This window comes from Oncorhynchus masou, chromosome 18, assembly GCF_036934945.1.
Source record: "Oncorhynchus masou masou isolate Uvic2021 chromosome 18, UVic_Omas_1.1, whole genome shotgun sequence".
NCBI lineage: Eukaryota > Metazoa > Chordata > Actinopteri > Salmoniformes > Salmonidae > Oncorhynchus > Oncorhynchus masou.
In genome coordinates, this window is record NC_088229.1 from 58,070,287 (window position 1) to 58,087,133 (window position 16,847).

Below are 16,847 nucleotides of genomic sequence, written 5' to 3' on the forward strand. Positions count from 1 at the left end.
GCACAACCATAGCCGCATGGGTGGCCTTGAGAAAGGTGCGTCTTTGCGCTAAATCCCGCCCACTCGAACGACAGCTATTGTGGCATTTTATCAAATTAGATTAGCTCACTCCCAGCGTTCTGTCTCCTCCATTCTCTCTCGCCTGCTTTTGAAAAAATTAAAAGTTAATGTAGGAGAGTCAGCGCAAAGAGCAAACGTGGATGAAAATGCGCTTGCTTGAAATTAGAATGGGAATTCAAGACCTCGGAGATCTCTGACTTCAGGCAATTTATGCTCAAGACAACTGGGAACTCAACTGGGAAAAATCTTTTGAATGGTCGTCCAACTCGGAATTCCAACTCGGCATCTCGAATCTTTTTCTAAAACTCTGACTTTCCGACCTGAAGATCACTGATGTCATGATTTGACCTTGAAGTCCCCAGTTTCAACAGTCCTTCTCCACTTGCGTGTTATTATGCAAATTACACCACAGAGCGGACACACAGAGCTGACACCACAGAGCGGACACCACAGAGCGGACACCACAGAACGGACACCACAGAGCGGACACCACAGAGCGGACACCACAGAGCGGACACCACAGAGCGGGCTGACAGGTGGTGTGAAGGCAAAGCTTCTGGAAGGCTGGCTGGACCAGCACGGGAGAGTTGAGCATAGTACAGTGTGTACGTGTTGCACTCTTTCATCAAGTTGTAAAAGGAAGCAAAACAGAAACGGGCTACTATTTAGTTGACTGATGTAGCTGGCAAGGTCACTTCTGTTTAACTTAACAGAAAAAAACTCTAAACTAGTGTTTATTTGCAGTGCTGAGCTAGTATTGTAACTGACATGTAACCTTAGCTAATGTTTCATCCCCTCTCGACTGAGGTGAATAAGCTACGCTAGTGAGTAGCTACCACAGCCATGTCAGCTCTAGCCTCTAGTTATCTGTCAGATAGTGATATGAGGTGGCTATTATTCCTATCTAACAGCAGTTGTTTGTATGGAAATGTTTTGTAGCCTTTGTTTTGTCATGTTTCAGACATAAATTAACTTGGCAAGCTTGACAGTTGATGTACCGTTAGAGAGCGAGAGCTTGCCAAAAGTTGGCTTACATTAGCTATTATTTTTGCCTCAATCAAGTTAGACCTGAATCAAAAGATGAAACCATCGGCCAAACGATTCAAGTTTGATATTTTGGCTTTTTCCCTAATTCCCTACTTTTTCAGACACAGTAATAAACAGCTCTACAGGCTTCCCTGTCATGGTGTACAGTAGAGGTCTGTGCAGGACCGATTTCTAGCAGGACCGATTTCTTCATCCCGGTCCTGCCCAGACCCTCTGGCTTTCAGTCTGACTCCCGCCCTCTGTCTGACTCCCGCCTACTATGGCAAGAACTGGTCCCAAAACCCAACGCAGTCCCGTCAATTATTTGATGCGTATGTGATGCAGCTCACTTGACAGCCATGATCCCAGGACTTTTGCACCCTATAGGCAATATCAAATGCGCAAAAATAACTTAAGAAATATGTTGAATTCTCACATGGCCTTTACATTGTATTTCTGGGCCAGCTCTAGGCACGGTATCCCCAGGTAGCCAGCACAACCCAGTGCGGCCTGTGCCAGCTCCCCGCACTTTCCGTGGTACAGGGGGTATTCAGCCAGGATGCGTTGTGCCAGTTCTACACTCCAGACCTCCAGTGCGCCTCCACGGCCCAGTATATCCTGTGCCGGCTCTACGCACTATGCCTCCAGTGCGCCTTCACAGCCCAGTGCGTCCTGTGCCAGCTCTCCACACATACCGAGCTAAAGTGACACGTTGTGCCAGCTCCACGCACCCGGCCTCCAGTGCGTCTCTGCAGCCCGGTGCGTCCTGTGGCAGTTCCATGCCCTCAGCCTCCAGCCTCCAGTGAGGATCCATGGCACAAAGCCTCCAGTGATGATCCATGGCACTTGGCCTCCAGTGATGATCCATGGCACGAAGCCTCCAGTGATGATCCATGACACGAAGCCTCCAGTGATGATCCATGGCACGAAGCCTCCAGTGAGGATCCATGGCACAAAGCCTCCAGTGATGATCCATGGCATGAAGCTTCCAGTGAGGATCCATGGCACAAAGCCTCCAGTGATGATCCATGGCACGAAGCCTCCAGTGATGATCCATGGCATGATACCTCCAGTGACGATCCACGGCCCGAAGCCTCCAGCGAAGATCCACGGCATGAAGCCTCCAGCGACGATCCACGGCACGAAGCCTCCAGCGACGATCCACGGCACGAAGCGTCCAGCGATGATCCACGGCACGAAGCCTCCAGCGACGATCCACGGCCCGAAGCCTCCAGCAACGATCCACGGCACGAAGCCTCCAGCGACGATCCACAGCCCAAAACCTCCAGCGACGATCCACGGCCCGAAGCCTCCAGCAACGATCCACGGCCCGAAGCCTCCAGCGACGATCCACGGCCCGAAGCCTCCAGCGACAATCCACGGCCCAAAGCCTCCAGCGACGGTCCCCGGTCTGAAGCCTCCAGCGACGATCCACGGGACGAAGCCTCCAGCGACGATCCACGGCACGAAGCGTCCAGCGACGATCCACGGCACGAAGCCTCCAGCAACGATCCACGGCCCGAAGCCTCCAGCGACGATCCACGGCCCGAAGCCTCCAGCGACGATCCACGGCCCGAAGCCTCCAGCGACAATCCACAGCCCGAAGCCTCCAGCGACGGTCCCCGGTCTGAAGCCTGCAGCGACGGTCCCCAGCCCGGAGCCTGCAGCGACGGTCCCTAGTCCGGAGCCTCCAGAGACGGTCCCCAGTCCGGAGCCTGCAGCGACGGTCCCCAGTCCGTAGCCTCCAGAGACGGTTCCCAGTCCGGAGTCCGCGACAACGATCTACGATCCGGAGTCCGCGACGACAATCTACGGTCCGGAGTCCCCGGCGACGATCCCCGCACCAGGGGCGCCACCAAAGTGGGGGGAGCCTCAAACGGAGCAGGGTCTGCATCCCGCACCGGAGCCTCCACCGAGATGAGATGCCCACCCGGACCCTCCCCTTTAGGTTCAGGTTTGCGACTGGAGTCCGCACCTTTGGGGGGGTACTGTCACGCCCTGACCTTAGGGAGCCTTGTTTATTCTCTATTTGGTTAGGTCAGTGTGTGACTTGGGTGTGCAAATCTATGTTTCTATTTCTTTGGTGGCCTAGTATGGTTCCCAATCAGAGGCAGCTGTTTATCGTTGTCTCTGATTGGGGATCATACTTAGGCAGCCTTTTTTCCCACCTTAGATTGTGGGATCTTGTTTGTGTGTAGTTGCTTTCTGCACTGCATATAGCTTTACGTTTGTTTACTTATTTTGTTTTTCGGTGTCATTTTGAATAAAGAAAAAATGTACACCTACCACGCTGCACCTTGGTCTCATTCTAACGACGGACTTAACAGGGTAGTCTGGCTGAAATTTGATATAGAGGATTTCTTAAAGACAATCAAAAGATGTCTTTGTACTTTATTTGTCAGAGTTGTTAATTTGTTAGGCTATTGGTTAAAGGTGCAACACAATATTGATTATTGAAGTATCATGGATCTTGTTCAGTCTTATCAATCACTTAAACATATTTAATAATCTCTTACCTAGCTTGACTGTGGGCTTTTTTGCTTACTTTTTGTTGTTCTAAATAGAGATGGCTAGAAGGGCCATGGGTCATATTATATTGTGTAGAAATTCAGGAAATGTGCTTTAGATGCCCCCCCAAATTTGAGGATCCCAGAACCCCTGCCAAGTTATGTCCCCCTCTGCAAATAGCACTGCTGGGTGATTTAAAAGGTTATAGTCATTAAATCAACAATATAATAATACTCTTAGCAAAAATGTTTTTTAAAATTTATTTACAATATGTAAAATCTATGACAATAGAAAGGACTTTTGTTAAACATCACAGCACAGTTGAAAAAATGTATGGCAAATAGAAATCAAAACTAGATGGGAGGGGTTGAGTGGAGCTGAAGGATGATACTAAAAACAAACAAAACACAACTATTGTAAAATATACTGTCTGTAAAATGTGTATTGTATGTATAAGCTGGAAGTAGAAACCTAAGTGTTGTTATCCATTGGTTTACTCCAATTAGTGGAGGGATGGTAGGGTTAGACCAGAGGTGGGCAAACTTTTTGACTCGCGGGCCACAATGGGTTCTAAAATTTGACAGAGGGGCCGGGCCAGGAGCATTTGGAGGGAGTGTTTGGGCCGGATATACTAAAGCATTAAATGTAGTGTGTGCAAACCTCATAGCACAGTAAGAACACTACAACCCAATTTATTAACCGTCTTTCAAATGTGAAAAATAGCCCTTATCAGTTAATAAATTTGTCTCAAGGAATATGCAAGATATGGCATTTACATACTATTTCGGAGATACTGGGAGGAGGAAATGTAAATAGATTAAAATAACATACGCACTGTGATTTATCAAGATTGCGTCTGTTTTTAATAAGTTTCAATCGAAGGTGCAAAGTTAAAGAAATCAACATTTATTGAAAAATGGAATCACTTTCAACATTCAAAACATATTATTACACAACGAAATACTCAAGCTCAATAATATCTACTTGTGTTAAACTCCGCAAAATCATGGATGGATTGTCCTGACCGCGCGCTCTACAAACTCGCCACGGACGCCCTCGCCTTCACGCGCAAACAGTACACGTGTATCGTTGCCAAGCACACAGACATAGGCTGTATTAAAAATCAGCTGAAAATTTAAATTTAAATTAAGAGCGATGTGCGGCGTGTTAATTAAGCTACTGTACCGCTGCTGTGCGTAAATGCGCATTGCTCTTAATTAAAAGACGCACTTCCAAACTTTCCATATGCATTTTTTCATAAGTAGCCGCCCGTTCTTGTGTTGACTGCTTGCTAGCATAGTTTGCATGCTTCGTGGCAAAGTGACGGCTGATATTGTACTCTTTGAAAACCGCAACAGCTTCTTGGCATATCAGACATACAGCCGTTGATCGGACTTCAGTGAAGAAGTATTTTGTTGTCCACTCCTTATTAAACACTCGGCATTCGCTGTCCACTTTCCTTCTCTTTGGTCCGCTCATTTTCACAGAAGGGCTTAATGGTGACGTGAAACGAAGTGAAAATCGCTCTGGATAAGAGCGTCTGCTAAATGACTTAAATGTAAATGTAAAATTAAAGTGAAATAAAGAGAAATACGCGCCACTCCAACAACGGTCAATGTGTTTTGAGTGCGCCATCTATTGGGGAAACGTGGGCATTGCAGGGAAAGGGGAAAAAAGGAGGTTTTTACTATAATTTGGACAAATTCGACGGGCAGGATTAAAAAGCCTAACGGGCCGTAGGTGTCCCGCGGGCCGTAGTTTGCCCATGTCTGGGTTAGAGGATTAATAATAAAGGAAATATATTTTACAAATATATTTACAAAAAAATATATGGGGGATTGGAAATGATGCAGACAATTACATTGATGGAAGCCACAATCTATCTGCAATATTAAAGCTGATCTACCCCCTAAAAAAAACTAACAAAAAACAAAGCTTCGCCCCTGCCCAAAATAAATGTGTAAAGTGACCAAAACAAATTAAGTTAAATTGTGAATGTTTTTAACCTCCGACAAAAGCTGATTCAAAGGGGTCTGTCAGATTTCAAAATTCTTCCGCAGTTGGATACACATGAGTAACCTTTGTCGTCACTAGTTATGACAGCCACAAAGTCAGAAAGCCCGCCTACTCGACCTATCAAATGAGGGAGTATGATGACACGTATGCTGACCCGTTTGCAGGGTTGACGAGACACATGCATTTCTTTTATCTAGTGATCCATCAATGATTTGGTCATTTTTTTGCTATAATAAATCCAACCGCTCTAAAAGCAGTGTTAATCGGAAATCTTATCATGCTTATCATGATGTTTGCCCTTACCCATAGTTGCTTGTCTTCACCAATGTTCCCTCTCATTTTTGGGTCACTAAGCAAATTTCAGGTCTGCTGAGAGCAAACTTGAACTTTCAGCGTGCATTTACTGTGAACACTGAGGCTGATGGCCATGTAGGCTACTGTGGCAATTTGATCATAGTGTAGGCCTACCAGTGACCTACAATCAAAAACAATGGAGAAAATGCATCCCATAACATTTTCACATGGAAATAGCTGTTCTATCATTCAGTCCACAGTAGCAACCAATGTGTGGTGTTCAATGTAGGCATAGATTCCATGTGACTTGAAAAAGACTTGCAGGGCTTGAACTTAACTGTTTATCCACTAGTTCTTCAGACAAGGAGGTGACTGATAATGTTGTGTTGTTTGATGCAAGAAACCACTTGACAAAATAAAATGCATTATTATTCCCATACCATTAGTACAGAGAATCAGACAAATTATGCTACCCTCTGCCTACTGGCTACTTTGCTTATTCATGCCTGTCTCAAAATACAACACTGCCCCTTTAAGACAAAAAAAGCTCTTTACCTGACTAGCTGTTCAAAGATGTCTAGAAATGTACATGTTTTGTGTTCTTGTAGGAAGCAATCACTCCCCTATTGCTGACTCCAAATTATCTATAACTGGGCTAACTCACTAACTAGCAAAGGATATGAACAAAATGTCCTCATATGGCTACATGTAGTACTCACTTTGAACTCAAAACAAGTGCATCTACTCACAACTGCTCAGCTGTAAACACAGTTCAGTTCAAAGGACTTGGCACAGATCCATATATGGCAATGGTCTATTTGCATATAGGCCTACTGCAGCTCTGATTACATGTCAATCCAATAGAATCCTACTCCGGTGCGTTCTGCTTCAACAAAATCTCTTGCATAGTTTGTTTTGTTTTGGTATGTTGCATTGAATGTGGCTAATATTGCGTTGCCTAGTAGTTAGAGCATTGGACGAGTATCCGGAAGGTTGCAAGTTCAAATCCCCGAGCTGCCAAGGTACAAATCTGTCGTTCTGCCCCTGAACAGGCAGTTAACCCACTGTTCCTAGGCTGTCATTGAAAATAAGAATTTGTTCTTAACTGACTTGTCTAGTTAAATAAAGGTCAAATAAATAAAACAATTGCCAAAGTAAAGGGAAATGCTGATAGTGTTAACTAGAGAAATTCTAAAAGTGGTCAACAACCTTTTCTGAATCAAAATCACTTTCTGAGTCCAAATTCAAGTCAAAATCTCCCAGGTCCTCCCGGGTGGCGCAGTGGTCCACAGCACTGCATCGCAGCGCTAGCTGTGCCACCAGAGACTCTGGGTTCGCGACCGGGAGGTCCGTGGGGGCGATGCACAATTGGCCTAGCGTCGTCCAGGTTAGGGAGAGCTTGGCCGGTAGGGATATCCTTGTCTCATTGCGCACCAGCGACTCCTGTGGCAGGCTGGGCGCAATGTGCACCAACCAAGGAAGCCAGGTGCACCAATGTTCCTCTGACACATTGGTGCAGCTGGCTTCCAGGTTGGATGCTTTCTGTGTTAAGAAGCAGTGCAGCTTGGTTGGGTTGTGTTTTGGAGGACGCATGGCTTTCGACCTTCGAGTTGTAGCGATAAGATAAGATAGTAATTACTAACAACAATTGGATACCACAAAAAAGGGGGAAAAATTTATCAAATAAAAAAATATTTAAAAAATGCAACAATTGAATACAGTACTGTAGCAATTAAGTTTGTGCAGTAAGCTATAGGCCCAATACATTATCACTGCATATTGGCTTTGCTTGAATTGCCCAGCATTTTTGTTCAGGCCATTTAAAAAATATATATTTCAAAATTGAGGTATGATCACACTGGTAGTAGATCTGTTGTATTACTTGTGAGGCACAGTTGAGTGAGCATAAATTTTTTTATTTTACGGTGCTGATGGCATCTGCTTCCAATGGTCAGTCTCAGTGGAGGGAGAGAGCAGCAGTCTGCCTTTCAACAGCTCTTCTAGCTAATGGCGAAACTCGAGTCGCACCGCATTATTTCTGCCTCATGCACAAATTCATATTGTTACTCTATGAACAGAGAAAGTGAAACATTCCTCTATATTAAAAAATACCTAAGCCACTGATAATAACAACAACTTAAGCCTTTCGATCAGTGGAGGCTCCTCCTCAGAGGAACTGGAGGACCATCCTCCTCAGTGAATTTCATTAAAAAATTGAAATTGTAAAACATTTCAAAAGTTAGCCTTTTTAGATAATTGATTAAAACACACTATTTTGCAATGAAGGTCTACAGTAGCCTCAACAGCACTCTGTAGGGTAGCACCATGGTGTAGCCGTAGGACAGCTAGCTTCCGTCCTACTCTTGGTACAATGACTTCAATACAAAACCTAGGATGCTCATGGTTCTCATCCCCTTCCATAGACTTACATAATAATTATGACAACTTCCGGAGGACATCGCTTCAGCCTATCAGAACTCTTTCAGCATGAACTGACATGTTGTCCACCCAATCAAAGGATCAGGGAATTAATCTAGTACTGAATTCATAAGCTACAGTTAGCTAGCACTGCAGTGTACAAAATGTGGTGAGTAGACTCAAAGACAGAGAAAGGCAATGGTTGAACAGTTTTGAATAAATTAATTTCTTCCCAAATGAAGGAGAAGCCAGAGAGAAATAGGGACAGAAAGATTGTCCTTTTTTTCACTTTAAGTTTCACTTTCTTAGATAGCAAATGGAGCTAGCTAGTAGCCAAACAGAGGGATGCTATGTTAGCTAGCTGGCTATGACTTTCCAACAACACTGGAACTCTTCTGAGTCAAGTTAAGCTTTTGGTATTACTAATTTATTGCCCCCGGGGCCCTCCAGTGTAACTGCTAACTGACTGTACACTGTAACATTACCGCATGATTTTAGCGGGTTCACTAAAGCATTAGTTTTATCTATGCTGACTATGACATTACTTTAGCTAATATGGTGACAACGATGTAGGCTGTGTGTAGCGGTTTGACTTGGAAAGTTGTTTTTGCCTGGTCACATACAGCTGATGTGTTGTGCATTGAAGTCCACAAGTGAAGGGAAGAGGTAAGAGGAGGAGAGCGCATAGATGCGACAAAGAATACAACGTGGCTGCTATGACAGTGAACTGTGTTCACACATTATAAGGGGTGTATTCATTCCACTGATTCTGTTGAAAAATGTTTCTTAAACAGAAGCAACGCGGTATTGAATTTCACTGTCTGTGACCTCAAATTTGTCTCTCGACCTGGGTGCACCTACGTTGGTTGTAGCAAATGCATGAGGGCTATAGGGAAAAGTAGAGTATCATGTAGTAGCCTAAACCTATCGCTGTTTCATTGAACTGGGTAAATGGAATATGAATGACAGTGATCCAATATGTTTGTAATAGAAATAAGGCCATGCTCATAAAAAAGATAATCATCCTCCCTCATCTTAAATGGACTGACCGCCACTGCTATAGATATACTTTCCTACTCATTCATTACTGCTGCAGTGCTTGTTGTAGCTGTGGAAATAGGAAGAACATGGATTTTATGGCTTATACAATTTTAATACAAAGTGTTGACAGTGCTGAGTAAGAACTTAAACATGAACTCACTCATAAAAACAGCAGCTCTTTGCTGTATTCATTGACAGTCTCTCTCTAGTCATGGTTTTAAACTTCTTCTTTTTTTTTATCTTACAGTATCAACTTTCCTGTAAATTTTTATGCCAAGTATAATGTTCAAAGTTTCACAGAAATGTTCACAGAAATTGCCATTTTGAAAATGGCTGATTTAAGGTGAAAACTCAAACCCTCTAACTTTATTTGGTACCTAGGCACCTACTATAGTAATTTATTTAACTTAACATAGCCTTGCAGTCCATCTTTTTGGTATTATGTACCAGTTTCCATCTCTGTACAAGGCATGGTCGTCAAGCTATGGAAGATGGCAAAGCATTAATAATTGATTGTTTCTAAGAGTGTAGAATGAAAGGCTTGTAGAGAGACTAACAACGTTGCTCTATGAAATAGAATAACTAATGTGTGGTTGGAATGGAACCCCTTATGCTAAATAGCTAGCTCATTTTAGATGAGAGTAGCAACAGTTAGCTTCGAGTTATCTCAAAAAGAAAAGACAACTAGGTTTCCATCCAACCTTTTTATTTTATTAGTCGGATAAAACATTTCATGACAGGCCTGATGGAAACAGAACATTTTCCGGTAAACTTTCCAAATGAGACAAAACAGACGCTAGACAAGATTGGATCTTTATGTGTAGGTAAAAATAATTATGCAAAACAATTCGGTGGGAACGCTTTTATGTGCAAATATTGATATAGCCTAACAACCATCATATCGAAGTAAAATTGGAGTCACGTGATGACATGTTGTGTGGTCCTCCCACTACGACTCATCGGGAAAGATTAAATAAATGATGATGAACTTCACAGGGAGGTGAAAGTGGAAGGTGATTAGTTTGATGCACCTTCCAAATAAATATCGAGGTTTTATTCTGGTGACATGATAATCGGTGTTTGGCTGCCGTTTGACAAATACAAATAATCTCATAATGTCGTCTATACTAGTGCTCGAGTCAACATCACCTCATCAGACTATAGGCCTACATGCGCTCCAGCCAACCGCAAGCAGATAGCGTTGTTGACTGGAGCACACTCGCTATATAACAAATTTTTTTTTTGTGAGAAAACCATCCGTAGAGTTGAAAATGCAATGGAAACCCACTTAAACTGTTTGTTGATTTTTGGGGGTAATATTTTTTTTTTTTTACATGCATTACGTCATCACGCAGTATTTTATCTGCAACAAGTCAAGTTGATGGAAACCTCTATGCTTGGAAAATACGCATATTGGGGTTTTTAATGCTGATTTTAGAATATTCAGATGAAAACCTGTCACCAATTGGATGGAAACCTTTTGTGAATGTTTGCAACGTTGCCAATTATTTTTCCCGAACGTATTTTGTTATTTGGCCCTCAAACTTGGACTCCCTATGCCATTTCGAAAACGAGGCGTTTCCCGCGAACCGGAATTTCGCGTCATCACACTCCCTCATCTAATTGGTCGGGTAGGCGGGCCTTCTGAGCCGGCATACGTGTCATCACACTCCCTCATCTGATTGGTCGACTAGGTGGAAATTTGGACTTTGTGGCAGTGGCGATTTGTTACATTTTATTTTACTAGACAAGTCAGTTGAGAACAAATTCCTGTTTTACACTGACGGCCTACCCTGGCAAACCCCTCCCCTAACCCGGACAACGCTAGGCCAATTGTGCGCCGCCCTATGGGACTCCCGATCACGGCTGGTTGTGTTACAGCCCAGGATCGAACCAGTGTCTTTAGTGATCCCTCGAGCTATCAAGGATGGGGGTTTGGGAAGATGGTGGAGGCGGATGTTTTGTTTCAAATTGATGGCGCGTCGAATGGAGATGAGAAGAAATGATGAGAAGACATGCATGTCTCCTATCTGGAGGCAGTAAGAAGAATGGAAGAAGGAAGTAATGTTTAATAAACCATAGTAGTTGTCACCAACAGGATCCTGACATGTTGCATGTTAAAAAGGTGGACTTTGTATCGTTTGTTGCATTGGTTATAAACTGCACAGCGCTCACAACGAAATCAGAGAAAATAGGCATTGTTGTGAATGTGGCTGGATGTTTTTTGGGACTCAGGGATTTTACAGCAGGGGCAAGGAATCCTGTCAATTAATGTTTTAGTCACTCTATTAGACTAAATTTAGGTGATTTGGTGACGTTGACGTTGAAATGGTGATGGAATAGCGGAGGCAGCTCCTGTTTTCTTTGCAACATGCGGTAACTCTCCAGTGTTCTAAATCAATAGTAGTCTGAAAATGTCGGAAACATTAACTTGATTGACCATGCCATCGTAGATCATGTAACTGTTTGTTACATGCAATATCCTTTGTGGACTCCACTGGACAGATGTTGCTCTCCGGTTTTGTGATGAAACAAAGGTATGGTTGAATTTATTCTGCCACTGTGTCTGTCTTCTTATTGTTTCAGCCTTAAGCCTATATAGCACTGTGGCAAGGTAGATGAACGAACAGGTTATGGAGCAAACAACGCAATTATCATAACACATAGGTTGTTTTTTTCTGGCTTGGCTTCCAAACCTTTACCCACGCACTGCTACTGCAATAATCTAAAACACAATGCCAAATTTACAGTGGAGTTGCTTAACAAAAAGACAGTGAATGTTCCTGAGTGTCCGAGTTACAGTTTTGATTTAAATCTGTTTGAAAATCTATGGCAAGACCCAGAAAGACTTACAGCTGTAATCGCTGCCAAAGGTGATTCTATCATGTATTGGCTCGGGCTTGAATAAATATCTAATCAAGATACATGAGTGTTTTATTGTTCATGTTTTACAAATGTTAGTTTTCTTCCACTTTGACATTACTATTTTGTGTAGATCGATGAAAGAAAAAAGTTGATTTAATACATTTTGATCCTACTTTGTCATGCAACAAAATGTGGAAAAACTCCGGGGTGTGAATACTTTCTGAAGGTATTGTATTTTAGAGGCTATACAGAAAATGTGTATACAACTTGTATAAACTGTATTTATAATTATGACAATATTTTAGGTTGTCAATAATTCTAGTACACAATTTCTGATATCGCATGCTTTAATTTTAAGATCCCGAATCTCCTCCTCAAGCAAGTCGTCCAGATCCTGAGGCAGCCAAGCATCCCCAAACCATCACACTACCACCACCATGCTTGAACATTGGTATGAGGTTCATACTGTGAAATGCAGTGTTTGGTATTTGACAGGCATAATGGGACCCATGGCATCCAAAAAGTTATATATATTTTTTACTTAGAACATTCTTCCAGGAGTCTTGATGATCTTCCAGGTGCTTTTTGGCAAACTTGAGTCAAATTTTGTACGAGATGTGTCCCTTAATGTCATGCTTGAAAACACACAAATGTCACCGAGTTAAAGCCACTCTGCATGCAAGTGGGCCAAAATGTCTCCACAACAATGTGAGAGATTAATCAACAACTACAAGAAGCATTTAGTTGCAGTCATTGCAGCTAAAGGTGGCACAACCACTTATTGAGTGTAAGGGGGTTATTACTTTTTCACACAGGGGAATTGTGTGTTGCATAACTTTTAGTTAAATAAAATAAGTATACTTTTGTTTGTTATTTGTAAACTCAGGCTCACTTGACCTAATATTAGGTTTTGGTTGTGTAACAACACTGTAGGTGGAGGAGTGTGTCATGTGTAGCAGTACAAAACCAAGAGGCAGACAAGGCAGTTCAGCACTCAAAGGGGATGTATTAACTCAAAATTGGATCACAGGTAGCTTGGGGAATCTTCATGTCCCATGTTCTCACAAAACAAGGCATATACTCAAAATCAACAACTGGCCCTTTATGGCAGTAACTGAATGTAAACTTAAATCACTGGGGAAGATAATATTTTACCCCAGGGCAGAGAGAAACTCAAACCTTCGGCATTGGGTGCTTACTGATGCAATGTTTGTGACAGGTTCGGCGTGTCCTCATTGCGGCTCTCTCTCTCCCCCTCTGAATGCCACTACCTCTCCATGATTTTCCGTCCTAATTGCAGCCAGCTGTACAAGATGTGCAGCTGCAGTCAATTAAGTCTATGTCGCGAGATGCCACAATTTATAATGAGTGGTTTAGACACCGGGTGGGTCCAAACGCCGGTCTTTCCCACCCGTACACACCCCGGGTGCCAATACTTGAAGATCTGATAACATTCAATATCAAAAATATGCAAAAGTAGAAAAAATCTGAACGGAGCAAATACTTTTTCAAGGCACTGTACATGTTGGGGTATGCTATTCACAAGGACATATTGTTCCGTCTCACGATTCAAGGGCATGAAACGGCACAGGGGATATTCAGTGTTCTTCATGGCTATATTGACGAAAAACAGATTCCATAGGATCGAATGGTGGGCTTTTGCACAGATAGGGCTCCATCTATGGCGGGTAGGCAGGCAGGCCTCTGCATTCTTGTTATGAATGTGTTTCTCTCTGCCATGTGGATGCATTGTATCACACATGAGAACAACTGGCGGCAAAAGAGCTAAGCACAGAACTCTGAGATATACTGCAGCAGGTAACTTCGATTGTAAACATGGTTGGGTAGGTTACTTTCTAAATGTAATCCTGTTAGTTACTAGTTACCTGTCAAAGTGTAATCAGCAACGTAACTTGAATTACCCACACTCAGTAACATAAACTGATTACATTCTCCGTTCCACTGGATGTCAGAAGGTGAATTCACCAATTTGTAAGTCGCTCTGGATAAGAGCGTCTGCTAAATGACTTAAATGTAAATGTAATGTCCTCAAGAGGCATTAGAATACAAAAATAGCTGGCCATATATGGATGTAGGCTTCTTCTAACCCATCGCTTTCTACTACATATAATACACCTATGATTAAATTACAACTTTACATTAATAACCAAAGTATCAGAATTCCATTCATTCCAATAAATGTTATACCCATTGATCTTCAAGAATAAGACTTGGCAATATGGAAGTATAGATTACCCAAATTGTTTTACCTGAGCATAACCCCAAAACTAAGGCTCATTGATTCGAGTTGAAAAATAAATGCTGTTTTATGGAATGGCATGCTTGGAGCACTACTGAAACGTGATATTTACATGTGAAAAATTAATTCTGCATTTGCTATAGGCCTAATGTATGCCTTTTTGTTGGTGACACTTTGATATCCAGATAATATGCAGCTGTTTAAAGGGAAAATCCACGGAAGAAACAATAACAAAAACCCCACCCCACCTCTGTTTTGGTAAAAAGCTGAGGGATGGGCCTGGAGAAATGTAACCACTCTCAGATTAATAGACAGGGCTATGGATGCAAGGACTGACCATCCATGATATCAACATGATTGTTTTAACCATGTTATGAGGCTACACAGTGTTTGTTTATATCTACAATGTTTACAAACATTGAAGGAAAAACAAGCTTCGAGTTTGGGTTCTCATGGAGTGTGACAGTTGAATTAAGCTCATGAGGCATTTTATAAATTATATTATTCAAGAATCAATGGAGATATATAGTACCAGTCTCAAGTTTGGAGACCTACGTTTTTATTTTTACTATTTTCTGCAATGGTGAAGACATCAAAACTATGAAATAAAAGAGTTAAACAAATCAAAATATATTTTAGATTTCAGATTATTCAAAGTAGCCACCCTTTGCTTTGCACACTCTTGGCATTCTCTCAACCAGCTTCATCAGGTAGTCATTTGGAATGCATTTCAATTCACGTGTGTACCTTGTTAATTTGTTGAATTTCTTTCCTTCTTAATGTGTTTGAGCCAATCAGGTGAAGCTGGTTGAGAGAATGCCAAGAGTGCAAAGCTGTCAAACCAAAGAAAATTTAAACAAATCTAAATATATTTTATATTTGAGGTTCTTCAAAGTAGCCACCCTTACTTTGAAGAACCTCAAATATAAAATATATTTAGATTTGTTTAACTTTTTTTTGTTACTACTGTGTTATTTCATAGTTTTAATGTCTTCACTATTATTCTACAATGTAGAAAATAGTACAAATAAAGAAAAACCATTGAATGAGTAGGTGTCCAAACTTTTGACTGGTACTGTATGTATGTGTGTGTATATATTTATAAGTCCAAAAATGGATGTAGCAACTTTAAGTCTATCAAATTTGAGTGGATTTTTTTTTATCAGCATGAATTAGATTGAGCAATAAAAGCCCCACGTTTATTCCATAAACTGGGCTGTAGCCTACAAAAGCCTATTCCTGCTCTTATCCCGCGATCCATCAAACCCATTTTGTGTGCCATCATAGTGGTCTCCGATTTGTGGTCAGACTTTTTATTTAACTAGGCAAGTCAGTTAAGAACACATTCTTATTTTACAATGATGGCCTACCCCAGCCAAACCCGGACGACGCTGGGCCAATTGTGCGCCGCCCTATGGGACTCCCAATCACGGCCGGATGTGATACAGCCTGGATGGAACAAACGTAAACTTGCGCCTTTTTCAATGCTGATTTGAATGTCATTGAGAAAACAAGTGTCAAAGATTTTTTTTCTCGCAAACATCGTTTATGAATTTAAAAGTAATCCTCGAAGTAATCTAGTTTTTCAAAAGTATCTAATCTGATTACATTACTTTTGCTGGTAACGTGACGGTTTAGTTACAATTTTTATAATCCCTTACATGTAACGGATGACATGTAATCCGTTACTCTCCAACCCTGATTGTAAACTTTATACTCTGCATCAAACCACATCCACTGCACGCACGCGTTCGCAAAACTATGTGGAGATATTGGATCAGAGCATGCCAATGTTCTATTTCACACCGAGGCTTAGTTGTTATCTAGAGGGAGTGCTGGAAAGACTTTCCGCGTTGAGAGGAACGGTTGTCATTCACAATGGATGTAAAACAAATGACTTGGTTGATTTTCTATGTAATGAAAATCAAATGTAACCTTGCCTATGTAACATACTGGGAAACTGAACGCAAGCATGCACGGTAAATACAAAAACATTATTCAGTGTATTCAGAGGAAATAATTCTTATTGAAGTTTTTCAAAAGCGAACCATGCCCACTTCCCTCCGCTGTGCATGTTTCTAACAGAAAACAGCATAAGTAAATGTCATCCCTCGTGTGGGACTGCTCACCTCCAACACTTGGAAGAGCACTTTGGGATCTACTTACCAATCAATCCATTTGATCCTGCCTAAATTGACATGCCGGTGTTGTCGAAAATCTCCCCCTGCCAGAGTCCCCCCCGTTTCTAATTTTGTGGCTAGAGTCATACTTTCTATAGAACAAACTGGATAGGCAACCGACATTAATAATTAATGTGTGTGTGTTATTAAACGGAGGGAGTAAAATGTTGGCAAGCAAT

At 42.1% G+C, this 16,847-nt stretch overlaps 1 protein-coding gene across 1 annotated transcript; it reads left to right on the top strand.

The window, feature by feature from the left end:
• Positions 1-1,995: 1,995 nt before the first annotated feature.
• Positions 1,996-3,371, top strand: LOC135504945 (serine-rich 25 kDa antigen protein-like; the record flags this gene model as incomplete). Its single annotated transcript, XM_064923894.1, has 1 exon — positions 1,996-3,371. A coding segment is annotated over one exon (771 nt), but the record flags the coding sequence as incomplete, so codon positions are not given.
• Between the last annotated feature and the right edge of the window lie 13,476 nt (positions 3,372-16,847).